The sequence below is a fragment of the Anolis carolinensis genome, chromosome 6 (genome assembly GCF_035594765.1).
Source record: "Anolis carolinensis isolate JA03-04 chromosome 6, rAnoCar3.1.pri, whole genome shotgun sequence".
NCBI lineage: Eukaryota > Metazoa > Chordata > Lepidosauria > Squamata > Dactyloidae > Anolis > Anolis carolinensis.
The window spans coordinates 57342067-57368408 of NC_085846.1; the positions used below are offsets into that span (position 1 = coordinate 57342067).

The 26342-nt window shown below is 39.8% G+C and overlaps 1 protein-coding gene across 1 annotated transcript in view; it reads right to left on the reverse strand.

Annotated features, from left to right (window-relative positions):
* The window catches only part of eepd1 (endonuclease/exonuclease/phosphatase family domain containing 1), a 67857-nt gene extending 42063 nt beyond the window's left edge, over positions 1-25794 (reverse strand). Inside the window, exon 1 of the mRNA XM_003222324.4 lies at positions 24496-25794. Coding sequence (XP_003222372.1) covers positions 24496-25346 — 851 coding nt within the window. The 5' untranslated portion in view covers positions 25347-25794. The remainder of the gene's footprint in view (positions 1-24495) is intronic.
* Between the last annotated feature and the right edge of the window lie 548 nt (positions 25795-26342).

The window sequence follows — 26342 nt, forward strand, 5'->3', positions numbered from 1 at the left end:
GAAATTTTGTTACTGCTCCTGCACTGTTCTATTATAAAAGGATTTTTTTTGAGGGGAGGGATTAGTAACCAGTGATCATTGTTCCAAGAAAACATTTCAAGAATACTCGGGAGGCAATGGCCATGCAAAATTTATTAGCATGATTAATACTATTAGATAAAGACAGTGGAGACAGGACAGGGAAAAGAAGAGGGTAATATTTTCAGTGTCTCACAATGTAGTCATCTATTAAGAGTCCATCTAATATTTATGTGTTAGTAGAAAAGACACAAGCCATCATTATGAGGCTTCAGTATACAAGCCCCAATAAGGCCACTTGAAAATCCCTGTGGAATATTTCCTTTGATGCATTAAAAATAAGCAAGAAAGTGGCAGAATTAACAGTTGGGGGTAATATTAAGGCCCCATTTTCTAGACCACCTACTCCCAATGCTGCACCCACTGGTGTCACTGTGATCACACAGGCATTACGCTACTCCGGCTACATCACCAGAGATGTTACCTGCCCAGTATTCCTAATTCAAAATGATTGTGTGTTGTTTTAAAATATTTTTATGAAATACAGTCATAATGTGCTGTTTCACATAAGAGTCAATTTGTAATATACTATCCTCAATAACTGCTTCCTTTGATGTGCATTTTTTGAAGATAGCATGCCGCAATATAAATAAAACGATTATGAATGTATGCCCATATAGTCTAAATGTTTTGCTTTTAAGAAAAAGCAAGTGGTTGTTATGAAATGGTAGGCTATACTGCCTCAAGACTATGAAACAGATGGCATATGTTGTTTGAGACAAACCTTTAGGAAATAACCAAATGCATGTGGACTAAAGTGAAAAGGTATGTTTTCTAGCAAATATTTCCAAATTGCTCCAATAACTTCCAGAAGTAAGGCTCCACAAGAGCAATTCTGAGCATAAATAGATCAGCAAGAAGCGCAAGAGGTAAGAAATTATACATGTGAAGACAAGGAAGTTATAAAACAAGCCTTCCTGAAATATTATGAAAAGAAAACAATTTTCTTTTATGTTGGAAAGTCTATAGAAGTCATTTGCATACTGCTATTTTAAGACAGGAGAACAGTTCAAAATAAAAACCAAAAATATTATCGTCCTCCCGCAAACTTCTGTCCCCACATATCAAATTTCATCTAATTTACAACTTGACAAACACAAAAGTACTGCCTAGTACCTTGTTGTCTCCGAGTACTTCTTGTACTGGTGTTCTTTATAAAAAGAAGACAATGTGTATATATTTTAAATGAGTAATGAACAGAACTATAAATTAGTGAAATGTTTTGGATTCTGTTTTTCAGTTGCTAAAGAAAAAACTGAACTGCACCTAAAGTTTATTAATCCAGAAACTCTTGTTTTTATCCAAAATGCCTGAAGCAGATGACACCTTAATACCAAACATAGAGAAATCAGAGAAGTTGTTTGTGACGTTTCAAGCTGAAATGTCTGGCCGCTGCTTGCTCAAGCTTCCTGGACAGGATTGCAAACTTGTTGTTCCTGAAACATGTACTGTGGTTGGTTTCCCCACATACTGCAGATGACATCCTGTGAATTTGATGTTATATGTAAGTCCTGATAACTCACTGTTTTTAAGCCATTGTACTTACAGGAGGGACAATACATGGAATCAAAAGGGTGCAATCCTGGATTGCTGGCTGGTGTTTTCAGGACAGCTTTTAGCAAAAAAAAATCCCTATTGATTTGGTGGCAGATAGAAAGTTAAAATGAGAGACTTGCTGATAGCGCTGGCAAGATGTTCAGAATTTGCTAACAATAGATAGATTTTGCTAATTGTTAGGAAATACAGGATCAAAATCTGTCACAGATGGAAAGTGTTGTTGGCTATTACTTGACTCATGCCTTCTGAGGAGTAGATTTTCTCTCAAAATGATGGTTGGTTTCTTGATGTTGTCATCTGTTATCTGAAGATGGCCTCACTTTTGAAGGAGACATTGGTTCTTTTACAGTAAATTTCTTCAGGGTTTAAGATAAGTGGGATTCTTAGAGCTAAGTTGTAGATAATATTTTAATGGGCTTGAGGTGTCAGAATCTCCAAGTATGACTATCAGTGGGCTTATTACAGAGCCGATATAATTATGTGGTTCTCAACGATGAGGAGAGAAGCCAAGATAGGGATATGTTCAGTTGTGTTGTTTAATGTGAACTCTTCTCAGCACTTTTCCCATAGTCCAGACTATAAAGATGTTTTATATATTGTTACCATATATATGCACTTGCCACAATATATATGTGAATTTTGCTCACAAACAGATTTGCATAAGAAGTCATGCAAATAACTGTGGAGCCATTGACAGAAGACAATGATCAAGGATCAAGTACTTCCTTCATAAAGCATCGGCAGACATCCATAAAATGAAATTAATTCTTGGTTCAACTTGTTTCTAAAACTGAATTAACTGAGTTGCGAAAAGGACAACCTGTTCTTGTACAAGCCTGTGCTCAGTTACAATCTTCACCAAACCCGTCTCTGTCTGCTTTCATCTCATGAAGTCTAATAGATTGCTGTTAGGGACAACAGTTTTGTGAATGTCCTTTCTTTTCCAAATCTCATGAAGTTTAAGTGTTACATAAAAGCAGCCATGTTTACCCAATTTTTAATGATCTTGAGGTATGTTCCAAGTGCTCCATGGCAATCTTGTGAATGTTTCATATTTATCTTGGTGCTCCGTTGTATGTTTGATTTATTATTGTATGAATATTATTTTTTAATTGGGACCCACATTAGCAAACCGTGTATATTCAGAGACTATAACTGTTAAAGTCTTCCAGCGAGCATGGCCTCTGGTTATGCTGGCTGAAGTGTTCTGGGAACTGTAGTTTGGGAACCTTTTTTTGCTGAAAGGCAGAGCTAAATGCTCTAAATACTCAAATGAAAACAAAAAGGAATGCATCCACATCCTGTGACTAACAGACACAGGCCCTATTTGCCCTTCTCCTTGCTACTCTAAGAATCAGCTGGGATATGACCTGCGGCTCTGAACATGCATATGACATAGAAGTCTAAGGCGGTTTGCACCATTGTGGTTTGTCTTTGAAACATCAAGAGAAAATCAGATGATGAGGTGAGGCCTCATCTGGATCTTGTTTCCTCTTATCTCCTCAACTGTTGAAAGTGACAGTTGTGACTAACTGTGCTCTCATGGAAGTAGTGCCTATTACAGCCAGTTAGTAATACTTGCTTCATTAAAATGAACAAACTTACTCTTAGGAAAAGACACTGAGTCTGAAGATAAATTTGGAAATCTCTACCTGTTGGACTTCTTGCTATATAGCAGTGTTCAAAAGGAAATTCGACTACCTGATTTCTGAAGTCATTTCTCACTATGCAGTTGCATGCCTTGCTATAAATTGTGCATTACTGCTGCTTTCATTGAAAGGAACTTAAGTGTTCCTCCAATTGCTTTTGTTATTATTTGACTGTCTGGAGGCATATCCTTAGAGGATAGATGCATGTTTCAGTAGAAGACACATGAGGAAAAGTCAAGTGCAAACACTGAGAGACAAAAATCACAGAAGATTTCATAGCCCCATCTACGCTGACCACTCAATGCAGTTCATACCTAGCTTGTGTGGCATGTAAGACCCCATCTACATTGCCATATAAAATCCAGGTTATCAGCTTTGAACTTTGTACTGAATCATATGGCAGTTCATATATAATCTAGTTCAAAGCTGATAACGTAGATTATCTGATTTGATATTCTGAATTGTATGGCAGTATAGAAGGGAACTTGATAACAAACTCCCATGAAAGCACATGAAAGAAAGCCCTTACTGTGCATCAGTTCTCTGTTCAATCACCATCCAGGCCTCAAAATACTGTAGTTCCACAGTTTCCTATGTAATAATTTGCACAGCAAAACCACTTCCTTCAATACAGGTTTAAAACTGACTTAAGTGGTCAGTGCAGATGTGCCATTAGGACACATCTGTACTGTACAATTAATGCAGTTTGATGCCACTTTAAATGTCATGGCTCAATGCTATGTACTCATGGGAAGTGTAGTTTGATAAGGCATTAGCACTCTTCGACAGAGGCTAAATATCTTGGAAAACTACAACTCTCAGGATTATGCAGTAATGAGCTATGGCAGCTAAAGTGTTGTTAAACTGCATCAATTCTACAGTATATGAACCCTTGGTTTCTAAAAAATACAAACTGCTTTGCTGCTATAGTGTCCATACATAAGTGTTTTTCTAAGGATTACATTCCAATTCTACATATATAAAAAGTACATAAATCTCTTAAGCACAGCTAGAAATGGATCCAAACATTCATCAAATACAACCTCTGGTCTGTTTAAACTTGTTGCTACATATATCTTCCACTGTTTTAAGGGTACCAGAGGTAGAACAGCTTTCAAAAACAGACCAATCTTTAAAGATGAAATGTCCATAGTAATGATTATCCTATGTATTTAGCCAAATTAAAACCTGTTCTTTGCTAATTTCTCGTCCTTTCGTCAACTCTCTATCTACAGGAAGTTGCTCTGTACTGAAACCAAACCTTAGCAAAGTATCTTTTTTTGAACTACAACTTCCAGAACCTGGCCCAGTCAGCATGGTCATAGGACACGGTGGGTGGCTGGGAGTGTAGTCCAAAAAAGAAACCTTTCCAAACTCTCACTATTAGGTCATGCACTCCAACTGTCAATGGCTCCCTAAGGTCTTGAGTACAGGTATTTCCAAATCTTGCTATCTAGAATAACTGGAAATGCAGGGGCTGAATGTTATGCATACAAAGGACACAACTGAATGAGATCAGGAGCTCTAGGGGCCAAGGTCAGGTCTTCACTGGAGTTATGCAAAGGAAAATTATGTATTACTTCTTACCAGATAATGAAAAGCAGCTATAAGACACTAAAAGTAGGAGTAGGAGACAAGTATATTTTGGATAAGGGGATGTTCAGCCCCCCCTCCTGTACTTTTTCCCCATTTGTCTGCTTCATGCTCTCCTTTTCCTCAGCTGCTTTTCTCTTATGAGGAAAAATACACAGGGTTCCTTTAGTCTTCTCATGAGGGGGAGAAAGCTGCTAGGAGTAGAGGGATTTTTAACAACCAAATGTCTGGAAGAACCCTTTTCTTAGCCTTCTATTTCTGCATTTGCTTCTAAAAAACAAGAGATAGCAAACCACAGAAATGTCCATCACATGTGGTCTGGCCTTCCATCAGCAAGATTTAAGTCACATGGAATCAATTAATCCACAGATGGCTAGTAAATCTAGTCACACCCAGGCCTGCCTTTCAATTTTTGCAAAGCTGTTTTGTAGTCTGTAGGATGTGATGTAACAATATTATGTGTAGTGGCTTAATACTGCATGGTGATTTACTTTGCATAAGATCTGGGAGTGCTTAAGAAATGTATGTTCTATCAGCCAGTGAACACCAGTTCTCTTAAATTTACTTTTTGTATATATCTCACATTTTTATCCCATTGCCAAGAGTCCCAAAAAATTATAAAATTAAATCACATTTTAAAAACAAGGAAAAGGCAAAGCAGCAAGTCAAAAAATGACAAATTGTGCAGCAAAAGACATGCCTACCAAGCCATTTTTAATCATGAATTTCAAACTTGCATCTTATGTTTAATCTTTGTTCTGTGTATTTTAATATATATTTTGTAAAAATAAGTTCTAATATGTGTATTTTATAGAATGTTTTAGATGATTATGTGTTTTTAGCAATGTTGTAACCCGCCTTGAGCCACTAGGAGAGCCACGTAAGAAATAAAATTATTATTATTATCATGTATAAGGACTTCATGTACAACTTGAGGGCAGAACTTGAGGCTAAAACAATAGATTTTGATATGATCTATGGATAAATCGAGTCATTCCACAGAGAGGAGACAGCACCAGTGCCACCTTAGGAAGGCAGCCACTCCTGGCTGCCACTGTCATTTTCCCACCCAAACATCCAAAAATGCCACACTGTTGCACTTGACCTGCCTAGCACCTTATAGTTGGCCATCCCAACACTGAACCCCTGGTCACTGTATTGTGACCCGTTGATGTATTATTTGATTATTAGTACTTAAGTCTGTGGTTAATTGATTGATTTGTATGTTTTGTGTACTTATGTTCATCGTTGTATTCTGTTTAATTGTTGTATAGTTTTTCATTGTTGTATGGTTTCCTTGCTATGCTGGAAACCGCCTTGAGTCCCTTGAGGAAAAAGGGTGGTATATAAATAGAGTTTTATTATTTTTATTATTATTAAAAAGGCCAGATGAGTCATCATGGGACAGAGAGTAAAGAGCATTAGTGGGCTTTTTTCAGGTTCACCCAAGATAGACAAAGTGTGCTCCCTGATTCCCTGCTCTTCCCCCCTCCCGCTCTAAGCTTTCCTTTCTCTTTTCTGCTATTCCCCTTCCTCCCACCCCCCTCACTACCAAAACCATTTTTCCCTCAGCCCCGCCCTTGCCGCCAAAAATCTTTTTTCCTCACCTCCCTTGCCTCACCTCCCTCGCCCAAAAAGCTTTTTTGTCCTCACCTTCCTCATAGCCCAGATCTCATTCCTCTCACCTCGTTTGCTTCCAAAACCCTATTTCCTTCCCACCAATCAGGGGGAGTTTTGATTGTGTGCTTCCTATATGACAGAAAGGGGGTTGGACTGGATGGCCTCTGCAGTTGCTCCTATTACTATTACTATTATTATAAAGGCTGGATGGCCATCTGCTGGGGATACTTTGTGCTTTTCCTGCATGGCAGAAAAGGGTTGGACTAGATGGTCCCTGAGGTCTTCAATTGAAATACTGATACGTTTATGATGGTTAAAATTGTTTTTCATTTTAAAGATTGTATTGTACTTTCTTTCCTCTTTTTGCACTACAAACAAGATATGTGCAGTGTTCATAGGAATTTGTTATGTTTTTTTCAATTAGTTCACACAAATGCTCTCCATCCATCTGCCACTGGCCTGGCCCATCTGTCAAATTTTAAAACACAATGTGTCAAAAAGTTTACCCATGACTGATACATATACAATATGTAAAATATAATATATAAACATTTCTTGGGGCTCCACAAGAAACTTTTGCTTCAAAAAGGGTTCTGCAGCTGAAAACCTTTGAGAACCTCTGCAATACGCTCTTGCCTTTTGCCACTCTATTCAGAGAAGGGGGAGGTTACTTTTCAATAAGAGTTAAGGTATAGTACTCAAATTGACCTGTGGATACGTTGGCCCAGTTTTTTGGGTTGATTTTTTACTACAATTTCTAGATTTATACATGAACACATGCACTGTCAGACTTATACACAAGCATATAACATTGTATAGCATAGCATGATGGGCAAAGTAATGAATCCTTGGTATCATAGCTGGGATCATGCTGCCCCTTAGTAACTGTTCTTTGAGATGATACGATGGTCAGGTTGTCACCCAGATTAGTTCCCTGCTAATTTCAATTTACTGATCGCCACTGCAAATCTCCGAACAAAGTTATGAGGAATCATAAAAGTACCATGAATTTCCTTTACTCTCTAGCAAACTGATTCATCCCTTCCTCTTTTTAGTTTTTCTAACCATAGCTTGCTATGAAGTCCAAGTTGGATCAACAGTCACTCAAAGCTAGCTTCCAATCAATTCTTTCACATGATTTTGAAAATAATGGTTTCAAGGCAATGTTAGGGTTAGTGGCCCAGGTCAGAAAATTACCTTTTGGAATGACCACTCCTAGAATGCTACTGCCAGGATGTTTTGTTGGGGGATTAAGAATATTACAATGCTAATTCCTGCCCATCCACTATGGCAAGTCAACCTCACGACAATTGCCCAAGCATTGCACGTACAAGTTATATAGGCCCTAGAACCAGGGAAAGGTGAGGGGACACAAGAGTGGAAGGTGTATCTGCATGCTTTCTTGCACTGTCATTGGCAATAGCATCTGGTTTGGAGTGATCCAGGCAATGGCATGTATATCTATCTACCCAGAAAAAACAGGTTTAGGTAGCTGATGTTCGTTTGAATCCAAGCATGTTAAATATTACTTTCCCCAACAACCATCACAATCTCTACTGAAGCAGTTAGTACTGTCCCATGGCTACTCACAGGCTGTTTATAAAAATAAAGCTAAATGCTTAGTCATCTCTTGTTGCAACATCCTTTTGTATTTCCACAGAAACCAGTTTTACACCTCCGTGAGCACCTCGTGATAGCACAATGAGCAAAGTAGAATGAAACAATGCTTATTTCCTTGTTGAAAATGGAAGGAACTACCTAGGCAAGTGCTGCTTACCTTTTGAAACTAGAATTACTGCCTCAATGCAAATTTAGAGCAGTGTGCTTTTTGTGTGGCAGGAAGAAATGTGATTGCAAAAGATCAAATTGTTAAAGATGTGCAAGTAACTAAAGCTAAGTCATCTTTTTCATTGTTCAAAAGAGATTATATGTAACCAACAAAACAGAGATTTCAAAATACAGTAGATATATTTTCTGACAAAAGTAAGGGCCAGGTTTCCTTGTTACAAAACAATGGGAGTTCAGTGTTGTCATGACAAAAGGGGTAGATTTGTTCCTGTTTGTTAAATATGCATACGCACAATTTTCTAAAGTCAGCAATTGCTGCATGTACGATGACAACATCAAGCTGCTTTGAGTTCAGGAGGGACACACTAAGCCCTTACATCAGCCATTCCCTGCCGAGGTCACTGACCAGGAATTACTGTGGGAAATGCTGGAACAGACCCGGCCAGAGATGTGGAGACAGCAAAACAGCATGCATGTGCCATCTTCTGCAAACCACAAGCATGTGCTAAAGACCAGGGGAAAAACTACACAAAGAATCAGCTGCCTTCCTTAGATAGTACATCAGGGTAACCTATTCAACTGCAGTTTCAACAGAATTGCATTCTTTTTTCAAGCTTCCAATTCCATTTACATACGGCTCAGAGAAACAACGGGCACACCAACTAAACTGTGTACAAAAGGGTTCCTTTTTTAAACCAGGGACTATTCAGGATCCATTCAGTGATCTTCAAGAATCTTGATTTATTTACAATGAGAAATTCATTCAAACCATTTGCCACATTTATTCTTTTCCAAATGTACCAAACTAAACCATATGAGATTAAGCTTCAAGTTAACTCCAATGTGTGTGTATGTGCCTTTAAGTCACCTGTTTATTTATAGCAACCACTTGAATTGCATTGGGTTTTCTTAGGCAAGACATACTCAGACGTAGCTTTGCCACTTTATTCCTCTGAAATACACCATACAGCATCTGATAGTCACTGGCTGTCTTCCATCCAAGTACTAACCAGAGCTGATTCTGCATATCTTCCAAGGTCAGACAGGATCTGGTACCTTTAGGATATTTAAGGTATCAAGTCCAAACCTCTGCTCAGTGCAGAATCTCCATCTAAAGCAGAGTTTCTCAAACTGTGTTCCTCCAGATATTTTGGACCAGCTCCCACAATTCATAACAGCTGGTAAACTGACTGGGATTTCTGGGAGCTGAAGTCCAAAACACCTGGGGAGCACAGTTTGAGAAATACTGATCTAAAGCACCTATTGCCTCTTTTTTGAAGATATCTAAAGAAGGAGAGCCACCACCATTACCCCCATCCCAGATAATTGTTTTCCACTGGCAAACTGCAAGATGTTCCTTCTAATGTTCAATCAAGATTTACTCTCTTATAACTTCAAACCATTAGACCTGGCCCTGCCTTCTAGGGCAGAAGAAAAAAGCCCCCCTCCCCTCTGTGACAGCCCTTGAAGTGAACTTGCTACAACTTGTCTATATCCTTAAAATAAGATGCCCAGGACCAAATGTAGTTCTCCAGATGAGGCCAGGCTAGCAGAGATTACAGTGGAAGTAAGGGGGGGGGGGGGCTCTTGTATCTTTAATACTTGTGCAGAAGTTCAGCAGATACAGCCTGTCAAATGTAGAGGCAACAAAGTCACACTGTACTTTTCCCTGATCCACACAGAGCAACCATGCAAAGGGACACTTTGCACATATCAATATATACATGTATCACTGAATATATCCGGGGGGGGGGGGGGGGCGCTCTGGACCGATAAAAATAAGTAGCATATCTTCATATGAGAGCCACATTTTCATCTGAATAAGATATTTCAGTTGCCATGCACTCACACTCTTTGCAAGGGTCTGTTGTTCTCACAATCAGCAACACCTCTAGACTGTATGACAATCATCACAAGGGCAAAAGTTTGCCCCTGAATAGCACAGCTTTCCAAAGTGTGTATCTCAACATGTTGGCATGTATCACAAATGTTAACGAGAAACTTCTGAGTATAAGCAATGCCAACTTGCATTTTTAGGGAGCAAAAGTGCCAATTAGTATTAATAACATTATTGATATTATTATCAGTATCATATTGTGACTCATAAATGACAAAACTCTTAGAAATGTATGTTATTATCTTACAAATTATATATTTTGAAAAGCATAAATGAAAGGCTTTCATGGGATATGTTATGTTCCCATACATTTCATTATTAAAATTTATTTATATGTCCGTATCTCTTACTTTGCCATGAAATGATGCATGTCTAAAAAGCGTGACACCAACATTAAATGTTTGGAAGCTGTGCTCTGTAAATTTATAAATTGTTCAAGGTACCTCCCAAGGCACAGTTGCAGAAACAGGCAACTACAACTGGAAGCCTTTCTGTGCTTACAAGAATTGTACTGCCCCTAAAGTGCTCCATTATCCCATAAAGTGTGCCAAGACCAATCTGGGTATTCCTCTGATCAACCCTCCCAGTCTTCTTTAAAAAAATATTTTTGTTAAAGTATTTCCAAAAGGGGTAAATATTTAAAAAATAGGTAAAAGGAGAGAAAGGGTGAGAGAGATGGGATGGGGGAAGAAGTGAAAGGGTGGGGGAGGGCGGTGTCAGGAATCCTAGGGAAATGACTGGGGGAGGGGGATAAGGGCTTGGGGGGGGGGGCTTAAAGGCTTCCGATCTTCTGTATCTTGGGCTATAAAAGTCCTTAATTACCTAGCTCCCTATTTTTGATCTGATTGTTCCTCAATTTTGGATCACATGGTTTACCCTTTTGTAGAGTCAAATTAATATCTTCATCTTTTCTTGTTTCATATATCTTAACACAGGTGTCCAATCAATTTCTTGTCTAGTTTTGTTTCTTGTCTTCTTTTTTCATTGTCCTAATTTTTGGCACCTTTCCTTTCTGGCTCTGGGCCACTAGATTCACATTTAGATGAAGTGATACCATGATTGCATCTAAAAAGACACAGTAAAATGGTATCATCCAATCCTTAAGTATTTTAAGGTGCACCAAGTTCAAGGGGACTTAACATTTAGTACGTTTAGTTCTGGTAAGTAGTTTTAGAGACAATCTTCTAGGAAGTTCCCCTGTACTCCCTTGTTGACTACCTTCCTCATTCTGACAGATCCTTGGAGACAAGACCTCTTAGAGCTAGGCATGTTGAAAGCTACCAGTATTAATGATATATACAGAACGTCAGAAGGACCCCAGAGTCAAAGAGTCCTTTTGGGCCTAAGGAAGTAGCAAATTCTCCCCTGCTGGTGTAATACCACCTCACTGCACCTAACAAGAAGCCACCTGATAGAGTTGAGAGGTAGGTTCAAGATGGTCCAAGGTGAACTATGATCCCTTCCCCAAATTGCTAGAGGCCATGAGAACGCTGTGGATGTACATAAGCTTCAAAGTATTCTAGTTCAGTCATTCTGTTCTTTGTTCAATGCATCCATCTTGTGTATACCAGTTCAGTCCAACTTTTGTAGTGAACATGCAAATATGTCATCCTAAGAGAAGGCAATCCAGTCCCTTTTTAAATCAGTCCACTCTTGTCAGATAGCTGACACCATTACTAAGTACCTCTATGTTCAACTGCATTGTGCTCCCACCTTCCTCTACTCATTGTTCCTAGATCTCCCTTCTGAAACAACAGAGAACTCTATTCTGTACTCTGCATGATTTTCCCTGAATTCATTATGGAGAAATAACTGAGTGATTAAGCAATATATTTCTAGCGTCCAGGAGCCTGTAGTCCATACAGATGTGTGTGTGTGTGTGTGTGAGGGGGGGGGGGGAAACAAGAGGGTCCACATAGTTGTGCTTATCCAAAATAGTAAAACCAGAATTACAATATATACAACTTGGAAACAGGAGCAGACTCAAATTTGAATGGAGATAGGGAAAGACACTCTTCTAAAAGCAATTAGCATCCTTTGGAAAGGACATGCTGCTTAGAAAAAAAAAACACATCCATGCCATCTGTGTTTTACAGAAAGATGAATATCATTAAAGGCTTACAAAGCATTTTTCACCACAACTACAGCTATAATTCCAAGGGCCAGTGTAGCACACAACAAGAATAGTTCAATTCCAGCAATGTTGCTGTTGAAACCTATCTCAGTTCACCTAGAAGTCCTTACATGGTATTTTGAATGTCTGCTGTAACAACCCAATAAATGAACAGAGAACAGAAAGCAGGAAAAGTGAGAAAGTCCAGAAGTGTAATGATGGAAGTTAAGAGGATACAACCTGCCAATTTATATGTTATTTTCCTTTGTTACATCCTTTGTTTTTTATTTTATTTCTAATTAATTTCTTCCAGAAATCTTCACTTTTCCAGTTCTAACACACTTAGATCTTGGTCTTTCTTTTATGTTGTTGTTATGTGCCTTCAGGTTGTTTAAAATTTATGGTGACCCTAATTTTAATCCATGACAGCAGGGTTTTTTTGTAAGGTTTGTTCGGGGGGGGGGGGGCTGCCTTGGACTCTTCCGAGGCTAAGAACGTGACTTAACCAACACCAGTTCCAAGATTATCTGAACACCTCAGACAGTGATACTATTGAACAGCAGGATGGTAGTACATTGACAGAATCCCTATCCTCCCTCAGGTCTGCAAGATGAAGTAAAACAGACATCTAAAACCAGAATATCACCAAAATGTGCATGGAACCCTTCTAGAGACCAAAGTCATCACTCCTACCCCAATCTCTCAAACACTACCCTCGATAGATTTGACAAGTGTCTTCTTCTGTATGTGCTTGTTGACAATCTTCTTCCCATCACTATTGTATATATTCCAGTACTGGAGAAATGTCGTGAGAAGCTCTTGCTCCAATTAAGGAAGGAAATAGGAACTAAGAATAGGTCGCACACATGGGAGGAAGTGAATCCTGTTTCCTGCAGCAACTGGTTTTGTGCACCTTTGATGTGGATCCCCTGAAGTTCAGGAGAGGTGAGGATTGTAAGCCTTCATCTACTCAGATTTAGCTGTCTTAGAATAATTCCTTGATCAATGACAGTGGTTTTGAAATATATTTATTACATAATACACCATGCAAAATCTGTTTCTGATCACTCTATAGTGCAGTATCATCTAATGGAGTTCTTGTTTTGTAAGGCAAATTGGTACATCATAAATAGCAAACTAGGCTTGACAACAGTAGGCATTGTCTGTGTTTAAGTTCTCTCAACAACAGGACAATGTCAAAATGCCTTAGGAAAAAAAGAATAGGATAGGATTATACCTTAAGCAAAGAGAAGCAACTACTTTTCACTCCAGATTGACAAGCAAAGACTCTTGTCTAGCATAGACAATATAATTTGATATAAGAGCCAAAATGGCACAGTGGTCTGATTGGTCTAGGGGACCTCATCAGACAGGCAGGGGGAAACCAGAGTGAACCATCCTCCTTCATTCCCTGCCATCTTTTCCTGTCTTCTGCGATAACCTCCCATCCCATGCGGTTTCCCATCCTTTCCCCGCTTTCTTCTTCCTGTTCTCCAAAGACACTCTGGGTTCCATTTCTGCACGTTGCTGAAATTGAGCCCTATGGAGTCCCACCAGAAGTTGCCCTGCATCATATGATGGGCTCCATGGGACTCCATTTTGGCAATGGGGAGAAAACACAAAGAAAATTGTATCTGATATGTCCTAGGACTCTGGGATACCAGAGTTTGAATCCCAACTCAGCCACTGGTGACTTTTGACAATTTGCTTTCTCCTAGCCTCAGAGAAAGACAAGGGCAAACCTTCTCTGAACAAATGCTGTCAAGAAAATCCAGTGACAAAAGTCAGAAATTACATGAAGGTATACACAGTGACAACAGCAATCTGATTCTTATCTTCTCTGATGCGAGACATATTAAATTCCATAGGATTTACAAATTAAGTGCACATAAGATTTCAGTCTTAATACCCCAGGTGCTACATGTTAAAACAGCTCGTACAAACAGGTTGACTACAGCAATATGAATAGCAATCTAGCCCAGAATGAAGAATCTCCAGAGAATCAGATTCTGTAAACAAACAAGTATCTAGTGCCCAAGGTCATCAAGAGAATTTTGGAAACATGTAAAGAGTTGCTTATCTAAAGTATGGAGCAGATTGCACTGGTTAGTAATTCCAGATTACACTGGCTAAGACAACTCCTTTTCTTTGTCCCATGGCTACTGCTACTGCACCTCTCATTATGGACCTTCTACAATTTTAGTCCTTCCCTGAAATTCTTCTGACCGTTTGAGTCTTTAAAGATTATGCAAAGTGTTAATACTTTTCTCCTCTTTCAATCTTACTACTGGTAGATTTCATTTTGAATATATTCATTGAATATTGATGGAGTTAGAGAAAATACACTCTTGCTTGAATATTGGTGAAATTGACACACACAAATCGTGTTTTGCAGAGTTTTGGAGTCATTTTTGTGTACACTCAAGTTACTAGGGCTGTGCATTTTTCCTGCTCTTTTATTACAGTAGAGTTTGTCTTGGATGTACTCCAATATATTATTAGAATGGGTTCATGAAAATATACAGAGAGATAAAGGAAGAGATAAGGAACTAAACGGACACACCTTACTGCTTTGCCAAGCCACCAAAGGACTTAGCATACAAATACTGCAAAAACCAACAAAAGCATCCAGTGTTTGTTGAAGCTTTGAAACATTTATAGGGGGGTAGATTCGCACCAGATTCATATTGGTCCCAATGCATAGCACTCTTTCTCTCACCATTGTGGTGAGGGGGAAAGAAAGGTATTTCAAATGCAGTACCTTAGAATAGGCTGAGAATGTTAGGCCACATCTCAGAAAAAGAATACTCTTACATATATTTCTGGACATCATGTTTGCAAAGGGAAGTTGGAATGTGATGGCAGACTGCACAGTTTCCATACAGCTAGCTCCCTGAAACCCAGATGGAAACCAGTGTCTTGCAAGATAAAGTAAGAGAGTGCTGGACTTTACCTTTTCACTCTTTAGCCTGCTACATGTGCCTGTGTGGACACATGGACAAAGACTTTGGCCAGTTTAATTTCTCTCAGCCTCAGCAGCCCATGTACCTACCTATCTGGACGGTTGTGAAACATTAAAAGGACTGGAGTATGTGATCTTTTTTCCTGTAATTGCTTTTCAAAATATCTCCTAATAACAGATGCACAAAACAAATTAAGGTATATTCAGTACCACAACTCTTTCACCACAAGAACCTGGGACAAAGTGGTAAAGATCTGTGAAGAATTTATTGTATATCATGACAACAAGGACTTGGAAAAGCTCCAAACGTTCAAATCTTTTAGCATCTTTGGGAAAAAACTTGTAACGAATTTGCATATTGTTGCATGACTTTTATAACGTGCTTTCTTAAACAACTTGAACATTTGGTCAACAGAAGGTCTATTCTAACATGGCATCAGATTAATATCATAATTACTGGATGTGCTAGTTTTAAGTTGTCAAACTATGAATGCAAGAAAAAAGTATTTATTACGTTACACACATTAGCAACCTAACATACACAACACTAGTTTGTTAAAAAAAGAAATAAATGACGCCATACTGAACACAGGACCATTTGTTTTTCCAAATTGTGAAGATGCTTTTTTAAAAAAGGGAGTGGGAATATCAGTCCCTGACAAAGACCAGCATTCCATGGATACAATGTTTCTTTTTAAGGTGCTAAAAGCCAATACAAAATATTAAAGCCACTTTTGAGTTTGCTTTACTATCATGACTCTTGATCATACAGACCTAGAATCTATAATGCTATGGAAGGCCTATGCAACACTTTAAACATATTACACAAAGTTTACAGTGCCCTCTGGTTCTTGAGGAGTTGACACTCATTGAAATACGTGGATGTATATTGTCCTAAGGACAAGCATCTTTCCCCTTTTTCTCATGGGAGAAGACTGCAGAACAATGCATCACATTGGGTTGGATGCAGATGTCAACACTTGGAAGATAAATTCATGGGGATTAGAAGACATGTAAATGTCTAAGTTTGCTTATTTCCATGGCTAAAAGCATGAATAAGTCTGAATTCAACCCAGTTATTAGAATAGTTTTCATACAGCAACCAAATTGTCATACTTCACAACCTCTGAGGATGCTTGCCATAGATGTGGACGAAACGTCAGGAGAGAATGCTTCTGGAACATGGCCAGAAAATGCACAACAACCCACCAACCAAATTATTCTCTACCTCTCTTTAAATAAGTTTTTCTCAAGTCTCAGTTACTATGACTGCACAGAATAAAGTCTGCTCTTTTGAAAAATTCCAGCAAAAGTCAGAAAGTAATAAAAAGTGTTGCCTGCAAAAAGAACAGAAAACATCCTACCCTATGACAGACAAATCCCACAGTAATCTTCAGAATGGGAGAATTATCCAACAGGGACAGAGGTTTATTCAGGACTAACAGGTAAAATAGCAAACCTACTGCTTCTAATATGCCAACACCTACTAGGTGTTAAATACTGCAATTGCAGCTATGAGAATAATGAAGCAAAGCTAGCCACCCACTGTTTTAAAGAGATGGAAATGATTCATTAAAGAGAGAAAGTGTGTGTGATTGTGAAAACCCAGAATGCTCATTCATGGGGAAAGAAATAGCTTTTTAAAAGGGATGATGCAACTGAACTAGAGAAGAATATTGAACATAACTGGATTTTTAAAATCCCCTATATTGAGTGATACACACACACACACACACACACATATATAAATACAATGACGAAATATTCTAGAATACTTCTGCTGTTGGTTTGAACTCAAAGGGGATTGTTTATCTCACTTCAATGCAGGCCTAGCTTTCTCTGCTCCAGGTAGCAGAAACTACCTAACCCTGGTCTCCGCAGCCCTCCCTCGCTCCCCTTCAGATGCAAAGACAGCCAGTCTCCAAACAAGCTCATGTAAAGGTAACATATCATAAGCAGAGCTTCTGCCTTGAGGGGTAGTTTCAGCTCAGAAACCTAAGAATAACGGTATTAAATATGCATTAGCTGTAAGCACAAGCTCTTACAGAAAATAGAAATGAAGACAGCAGTCTATATATATCAAAGGAGCATGAACTTTTCAGCCCTGGAGACCACATCTGGGCTTGGCTGGCAGGTCAGAAGTTGCATGTCTTACACGCCTATGCAGAATCCCCTTCCAGATCTCAATACCTATGCAGGCTCCTCACCCCACCTCTCTCCCTTTCAAAATCTAAGGTTTCTTGGAGATATGAAAATTAAAGGCTGCATTCACAGCACCACTGGGATCTCCATAACTCAACAAGTAACTGCACAAAGTTGCTAGGTTTGGAGGGGAGCTCACCTTTTCTGGTCATTGAAATCACTCTGCTATCACTGCAAACGGAAGCATTACAGAAGAAAAAATTCATGGAGCTGCAAAGAGTAGCCAAGGGCCAGATCGAGCCCTGGGGCTATATGTTGGACACTTCTGATATACACTATCAATGAAACATTACCATTAATTGCAGAAGCATTTGCAGAAAAGCAAATATGTCATAGTGAGGATGTCACAGTGGAAAAGCTACACATTCCTTGTAGTTTCTAAGCATCTGAATAAATCATAAGCATTAATTGGCTTTCTGACCTTGATGACTCATTTTAATGTTCACCTTTGAATTTAACTATGATATGTTTGGAGTCAAGAAGTGCCAGGAACCTGCCTCTAGTGTGATCTATGATCACATAGATTTCTACTCTTCATTTTCACCTGAAGTTTATATTTAAAAGAAGGTGATGAGAACAAAGTTGAAATGTGTTGTCGAAGGCTTTCATGGCCGGGATCACAGGGTTGTTGTATGTCTTTCGGGCTGTGTGGCCATGTTCCAGAAGCATTCTCTCCTGACGTTTCGCCCACATCTATGGCAGGCATCCTCAGAACCTCACAACCTCTGAGGATGCCTGCCATAGATGTGGGCGAAACGTCAGGAGAGAATGCTTCTGGAACATGGCCACACAGCCCGAAAGACATACAACAACAAAGTTGAAATGCTCCCTCAGCCACCAAGATGGATGCTTTTAGGCCCAGCATGGTTTTGGACTAAACAACCTTACAAAGTTGCAGTGAAGATACAATGACAGAAAGGGCAGATTTGCAGAGGTATCAGATATGTTCATTGGCAGAATGACAGGATGTAAGTGTAATTTTTAATTAATATATAAAAATACATCTATTTTTCAAGTATCCGTTTCCTCCAATTTTGCCGTAGTAAAATAACTTGAACTGTTAACAGCTCAAGATATATATAAGACTTGGATCTACACTTCAAATCCCTGTCATGTCAGAAACATGTATAGCCATTCCCAAATTGTTTGCAAAATATCAATCATTCCTAAACTGCAAACCAGAGCAGGAACCCTGAGACAGAGCTAGTAAAACAAGGGTCCTCAAACTTTTTAAGCCGAGGGCCGGTCCACAATCTTTCAGACTGTTGAGGGGCCGGATTATCATTTGAAAAAAATACAAACAAATTCCGATGCACACTGCATATGTCTTATTTGTAGTGCAAAAACAACAACAGCAAGAACAAGAACAATGAAAGAACAATAAAAACCATTTTAACCAACATACATTTATCAGGATTTCAATGGGAAGTGTGGTCCTGCTTCTGGCCAATGAGATAGTCAAATTAATTAGGATTGTTGTTGTTGTTGTTGTTGTTGTTGTTGTTGTGTGCCTTCAAGTCATTTCAGACTTTGGGTGAGCCTAAGTCTAAAATTTATTTATTTATTTATTTATTTATTTATTATTTACTGCATTTATTTACTACATTTGTATCACACCCTTCTCACCCCAAAGGGGACTCAGAGTGGCTTACAAATTATATGTACATACAATATATTATATTATTAGCATAGCACAATATTAGCATTATATATTACTATATTGAAATATACCACTATACTGTAATATTATTATTAATATTATATGTAATATAGAATATATAATTAATATTATTATATGGTATTATTATTAGTGTTATATTGTATTACATTATAATATTATTATCAATATTATATGTATATACAATATATTATATTATAAAACTGAGGGCGGGGGCCAGGTAAATAACCTCGGAGGGCCGCATCCGGTCCCCGGGCCTTAGTTTGGGGACCCCTGTAGTAAAACATAATATTTTACTATAATTCCCAAAGTCTTCAACCAGCACAGCCACTGACCATACTGGTTGGTGGATTCTGGGAGTTGTAGTCAAATAGTAATTTTACCAAGTTCTGCAATAGGGAAACTATGAGAAAAGGTCTCCAACTATATGTTGCAAACAGATCAGATTTCTTGTACAGCTTTGATACTAACAGCAATTTGTTGTGATAAGATTGCAGCACAAGCTTCATTACCAAATGCAAGGATTGCTCATTCTTTCCTCTTGATCTAACACAGAGGATCTTCTTATTGCTCCATAAACCTTGTGCAAAAACAACAACAAACACTGACTGCAACATGATCTAACAAAGAGTTTAATCTCCGCACTGCGGACACACAAATGGCCATTACTCTTCAAGTTGCAGTGTAGGTAAAAACTAAAAATAAAGAGAACAAAAGCACTTCAATCTTAAACAATATGGCTTTTTTGCATACTTTAGTCTCTATAAAAAACATTTGTTTTTTTACAACATATTACTTAGCAAGCACTTTTTCCAGTAAAGAATTAAATTGTATTTCATGCGGGAATGGAAAAAAGAGTAAGAAATATGACAAACAGCATTTTTTCAATATCAAGCATAATGAAGTCATGTCTTGCTGGACTTTGGATGAACACAGCACTGTTTTCAAACAAAGTTTGCCATGGAAACGTATACATTAGGAGAAGGGGACTTCATTCAGTGGTAAAATATATGTGTGGCACACAAAAAATTTCAGGTCCAGCCCCTGGCATGTCCAGATAAGGCTGGGGAAAGACCCTATCTGAAACACTAAAGAACCTCTGACACTTAGAGCATACAAGCTAAGCTACATGGGCGAATGGAATGACTCTGCATAAAGCAGCTTTCTGTGTTTCTTGGACAGACAGTTTAAATCTAAAACACTCCCAAGGACCCGCCAATAAAAAAAATGTGGCCACAACAATTTCATCACAATCATTCAAAACTCTGACCAAAGTCCTTATCCAGAAGATATGGTCTAGAATACTGCTACAAGATTTTAATTTTTAAAGAAATATTCCATACACATGTTTAAAAGACTGAGCCAGGTGGCATTATAGAGCATGCTTAGGTATGTTAATAGGTTTTACATGGTTAATAATAATAATAATAATAATAATAATAATAATAATAATAATAATAATAAACTTTATTTTTATATCCTTCCCCATCTCCCCGAAGGGACTCGGGGCGGCTCACAACAGGGACAAGCCCGAAACAACAACACAACATATTTGACAAAAACTTAAAACATTCTAATGATACACAAAATAAAATAATGGTCAATACATTAAAATCCAAGCAGATAAAATCAGAGTAATTAAAAGCAAACTGGTGGGGACAGGTTTCATAAAGTGCTGTATCATGGAAATAAGTAACAGTGATAAAGTGCCATACGCTTTTAAAACAGAAAGAAGTATTCTAATGACAGCTCTAATGGTTTTGACTTTTTATTTTTAATTGTTTTGTCGTTTAATCCCATTTTAGTGTTTGTGTGTTTTTAAAGTTTTAAATTGTATATTCTATTGTTTTAAAACTTTAAAAACACACAAACACTAAAATGGGATTAAACGACAACACAATTAAAAATAAAATAGAAATATAAAGCAGGATATAAATATAATAATAATAATAATAATAATACACAGAGTTAGCCTATCTCCCTCACACCCTAGCTTTAATACAAATTTAAACATGCACATGGATGAACAAAGACCATGAAAGACATGTATATGTGTCACGGTGTTTTATATCTTTAACATGGTTGGTTCATGGAGTGGTCAGTAAGAGTGCACTTTTGGACAACCACCGCCACAAAATACTGCCATGTAAACAAGCCAGTCACATCGGCTGTAAGACTTTCAAATGGGAACCACACTTTGTGGATTTGTCATCTAAATGAGCAAAACATTTTGCAGAAGCTTAACAGTGGCTCTCACATTTAAATCAGTCTTAAGCCCTCTTAAATTGGACTTCTAGGTGTCTAAGGGCCCTTCCAAACAGCCCTATATCCCAGAATATCAAGTTAGAAAATCCCACAATATCTGCTTTGAACTGGGTTATCTGTGTCCACACTGCCATATACTGTGTCCAGTAAATGTTGGATTTTATTCAGAGGTGTGGAAGGGGCCTAAGCAGGGCTGTAGCCGGGGGGCGGGGGGGCGGTTTAGGGGTTCAACCCCCCCTGAAATTTTTCATGTTTTTTTTAAAAACCTGGTTTATTCATGAATTTTAACTGATTAACCAAATCTCCATGAGTGTCTTACACTGAAGTTTATCAATGGAGCCTGATTTCTAAATTATTTTGCATTATAGAACTACTCTTCATGATTCGCTAAAAAAAAGTTTCAACCTCCCCCCCCCCCCCAAAAATATTTTTTCTGGCTATGGTATTGGGCCTAAGATACTAAGATATATATATAAAAAAGACCACTTAAAACTCAGACTCAATCCAATTTCATGTGAGGAATCGGTGCATTAATCTTTAAAGAGCAAAGAGGAGAAATTCACCTGTATCATTCCCATACACATCCATTCTGCTCTTTGATTACTCAAACTTTGCTTTTTGAAACATGAATGGTGCAAATCCAAGGTTAAATGCACAGACTATTTCTTCTAAAAATGAAGCCCAATCTTTATTCAAAAGAATGAATTAGTACTACAGTCAGTAACCAAACACAGATGACATACAATGTTAAGTAGCTAGTGCAGCTACACAGCAAGTAGCCAGGGACCATTTCCAGGGGTGCAAATCCTCTTCAATATTTTTGATCGCAACTTCTGTAAATGTATAGTTATGGCATTTCCCACTCTCCCCACAGTGGGAAAAGCAAATATTTCTTTGTAGTATTCTCCCTGTACTCAATCATCCCAAAATGTTGCAAGAGTTATTTTTACAAGAAATACACGTCCTTTTCAATGCAAAAAAGGCTTTGTATTCAAAAAATCGTGTTTCCCACACAGGAAACTTCAGGATGTTAACTGCCACAAGAACACTGCATGAAATTTTCATTTTTCTCTTATTTTTTTCAGACAAAATGTCCTACAATCAGGAAAGCTATGTTTTTGACCTGAGAACAAACAATTTCACATATTTATTTTATTATTTATGATTACAGATTGAGCATCCTTTATCATGAAATCTGAAATACTCCAAAATCTGAAATTGCCTACATGGGTGGCTGGGATAGTGACACCTTTGCTTTCTGGTAGTTCAGTGTACATAAACGTAGCTTCATGTACAAAATGATCCAAAATATTGTGTATAAAATTACATCCAGGCTATATATATAAGCTGCAAACAAAATATAAGTGAATTTTGTATTTAGACTTGGGTTCCATCTCCAAGATGTCTCATTATGTATGCAAATATAGGTATTCCTAAATCCAAAAAAAATAAAATAAATCCCAAAATTTAAGAAATTTCAGGTCCCAAGCATTTTGGATAAGGGATACGCACCTTATCTAATCCCTTTCCATCCACCAATTTAAATCTACCATAGAAATCAACTGAACTTGCTGAAAGTGTTCAGACTTAATGTTTTAATGTTCAATCTTCTTGACAGAAATAGTCAATAAATTTTAGACTTTACATTTTGCTCTGCTCAACTTCTGTTTTAAATCAAACAAAAGCAAAGTCAACTCCAACTGTCAAGGAAAGGTGAACTGTGCTTCACAGAAAAGAGTTATGAAGAAAGGAAGTCAGTGAGAGAATGAAAGAAACAGCCAGGAAATCACCCTTTTCCTAACAGAACCAAAACAGATGCTTTACCTGGAACCACCACATTCTCACAGGTGGGTGACCTAAGTATTATGTGCTGCAAATGGATATTACTGTACTGTTCATAATTTTTATTAGTGGGGTACAGACCAGATAATTACGTTTCTGAATAAAATGAACAGATTAAAATGACAGGCCTTAACACTGCGGAGAATGTAGCATAGGGCATAAGCTTTCACTGATTATGTTCAATGGCGGCACAACTATGGGTCCACAAATAGTATGTTTATGACCAGCACAGAGATTGTATTGCCCTCCACATGTTGCTTGACTGTAGCTCTCACGAACTTTAACCAATGGGGAGAGTTGTCGGGAGCTGAAGCTGAACCTCTGAAGGGCCTCACATTCCCCATTCCAGAGATGTATTCTTATAGACGGACAGGGAACAACTAGTTTATTCTTAATTTGTTTGTTTACAAAGTTTAGTTGCCACAATGTGCTTTCAAGTCAAGTGTGGCTTCTGGTGATTTTTTCCTAGAGTTCTCATTGGAAAGATTTGCTCAAGGGAAACTTATCATTTGCTTTCCTCTAGGGAGGCTGAGCATGATTTCAGTCACCTCAAAGCAATGAGGAGCAGTGATTACAATATCAATTAAATGTCAGGTGCTAACTTACTAATCTGAATGCATATGCAGGAAGTGAAGCAAGCAGCAATATTGGGTTGCTGTGAGTTTTCCGGGCTGTATGGCTATATTCTAGAAGCATTCTCTTCTGATGTTTTGCCCACATCTATGGCAGGCATCCTCAGAGGTTGTGACCTCACATAGATGTGGGTGAAACGTCTGAAGAGAATGCTCTGGAATATGGCCATAGGTAAAGGTAAAGGTTTCCCCTGACATTAAGTCCAGTCATGTCTGACTCTGGGGGTTAGTGCTCATCTCCATTTATAAGCCGAAGAGCCAGCATTGTCCGTAGACACCTCCAAGGTCATGTGGCTGGCATGACTGCATGGAGCGCTGTTACCTTCCCGCCGGAGTGGTACCTATTGATCTACTCACATTGGCAGAAGCTGGAGCTAACAGCGGGCACTCAGTCCGCTCCCAGGATTTGAACCTGGTACCTTTCAGTCTGCAAGTTCAGCAGCTCAGTGCTTTAACACACTCAGTGCTTTAACACACTTTCAGGGCTCATGAAAAACTCACTGCAGTCCAGTGATTCCAACCATGAAAGCCTTCGACAGGCAGCAATATTGTTGTGATAAACTGGGAAAAGACAGATATTGACTGATTGCCCAAAGCATCTGCCCAGAAAGCCCCATACCTGTTCTCCAGCAGGGTCATGCACACAACCTCCCGCACACCGGGATTGTTCGCTTTCTCCACAGAGCAGTTTTGCAGGTTCCATGTGGCCACTCTCAGGACGGCCTTACCGTCTCTCAGCCCTCCAAACATTTCCACCGTGGGCCGCGTGGAGATGATCTGTGTGGGTCCTCCTGGAGGGAAATCCAAATCCTCACTCTGCAAGCTGAGCGAGGTGGGGCTCGGGTGAGGCTTGACCACGAAATTGAGGCCACCGTTGGTGTGCGTTGAAGGCGGCCTGGACCGCTCGGCAAAGATCTGGTGCCGGATCCTGTCCAGAAACGAAGAGTTGATGCAGTCCATCTTGACCAGGTCCTCAATGCTTTTGAAGGGCCCGTGCTCCTTGCGGTACTCGACGATGCCATGGGCGATCTTCTCGGTGATGCCTCGGATGCTCATGAGCTGAGCCGGGGTGGCCGTGTTGATGTTGATCTTCGCAGCTGACAGGTGGTCCGGATTCTGATCCTTCCTCAAAGAGCTGGGCGAATGCTGGGCCGAGCTGCCTTTGCTGCTTACGCAGATCTCGAACTTGACCTGCTCCAGCTTGGCCGCCCCGATGCCGCTCACCAAGGCCAGGTCCTCTACTTTCTTGAAGCCCCCAATGTACTCCCGGTACTCCACGATGCTCTGGGCCACGGTGCGGGTGACTCCGGGCAGCGTCATGAGCTCCTCCTCAGTGGCCGTGTTGATGTTGAGCCGCTCCTGGTTCACCAGGATGTGGCTGAAGTTGCAGGCCGCGCTGAACTTGCGGCTGTGGCAGAGGTCCGAGGGGTCCCTGGGGATGGAGCGGTGGCAGCCCAGGTTGCCCCCCATGGTCTCGCAAAGGCTTGCTTCAAATGGAAGACAAGCAGGACCGAGACGGTTCGGTGGCGCAACCTGTCATGCTGAGAAAGGCTTCCAAATCACAGTGGCACTTCAGCAGGAGGAGAAAGTTGAAAATATTCCAAACGCAAAGGGCAGCCAGGGAACCTGTGCCGGCACCACAGTTGCCTCTCTCTCTATCGCTGAGGCGAAGTGGGACCGTCCCGGGCTCTGAGGGGGAAAGGGAGTGCGCTGCAAGGCCCAGGAAAACGGGGTCTTTTTGTTGTCCCTCAGCGGGAGCCCCCTTGTCTCTCCAAAGCCGCCTCCGACTGAGAGGATGAAGGGGGAGGCCAAGAGGGAGCGCGCGCGCACTGCCCTCCGCAATGGCTCTCCGGGGACAGAGGCTGCCGCGCGCCAACTTCGCTGTCCTCCGCCGGCGCGCGGACTGGCCGAGAAGAGGAGGAGGCGGCGGAGAGGGAGGACCTGTGGCCCCGCCCACTCTGAGAGGCGGGGGCGGGGCCTGAGCGCTCCTCCGCCAAAGCGCCCCCTCCCCTCAGAGGCCCCGCCGCGCGCCCCCGCCCCTCAGGAAGAGGGACGGGCTGAAGGGAAAGACAATAGAAGCGCGGGTTGATTTCGCCTGCTTGGCCCCCGCCAAAATGCCCGCGACGCGGTCCTAGCTCTCCTGCCACTCAAACCCTGTTAGGAAAGGGCACCTCTCCCACTGAGGCCCCCATCCATACCGAGTTTCGGAATAGAACAACTTTGTTGTCATTGGGTATCCTACAACGACGTTCAACGCCACCCCCAGTACACATTATATATATAGAACTACCACAAACCAAAATACCCAGCCTCTTCTAAATCAGGGTGAAACCACAGAGCAGTATCGGCCCCTTCCACACAGCTGTATAGAATCCATATTGAACTGGATCATATGGCAGTGTGGAGCACAACAGGGGTCCTCAAACTTTTAAAGCAGAGGGCGGGTCCACAATCCTTCAGACTGTT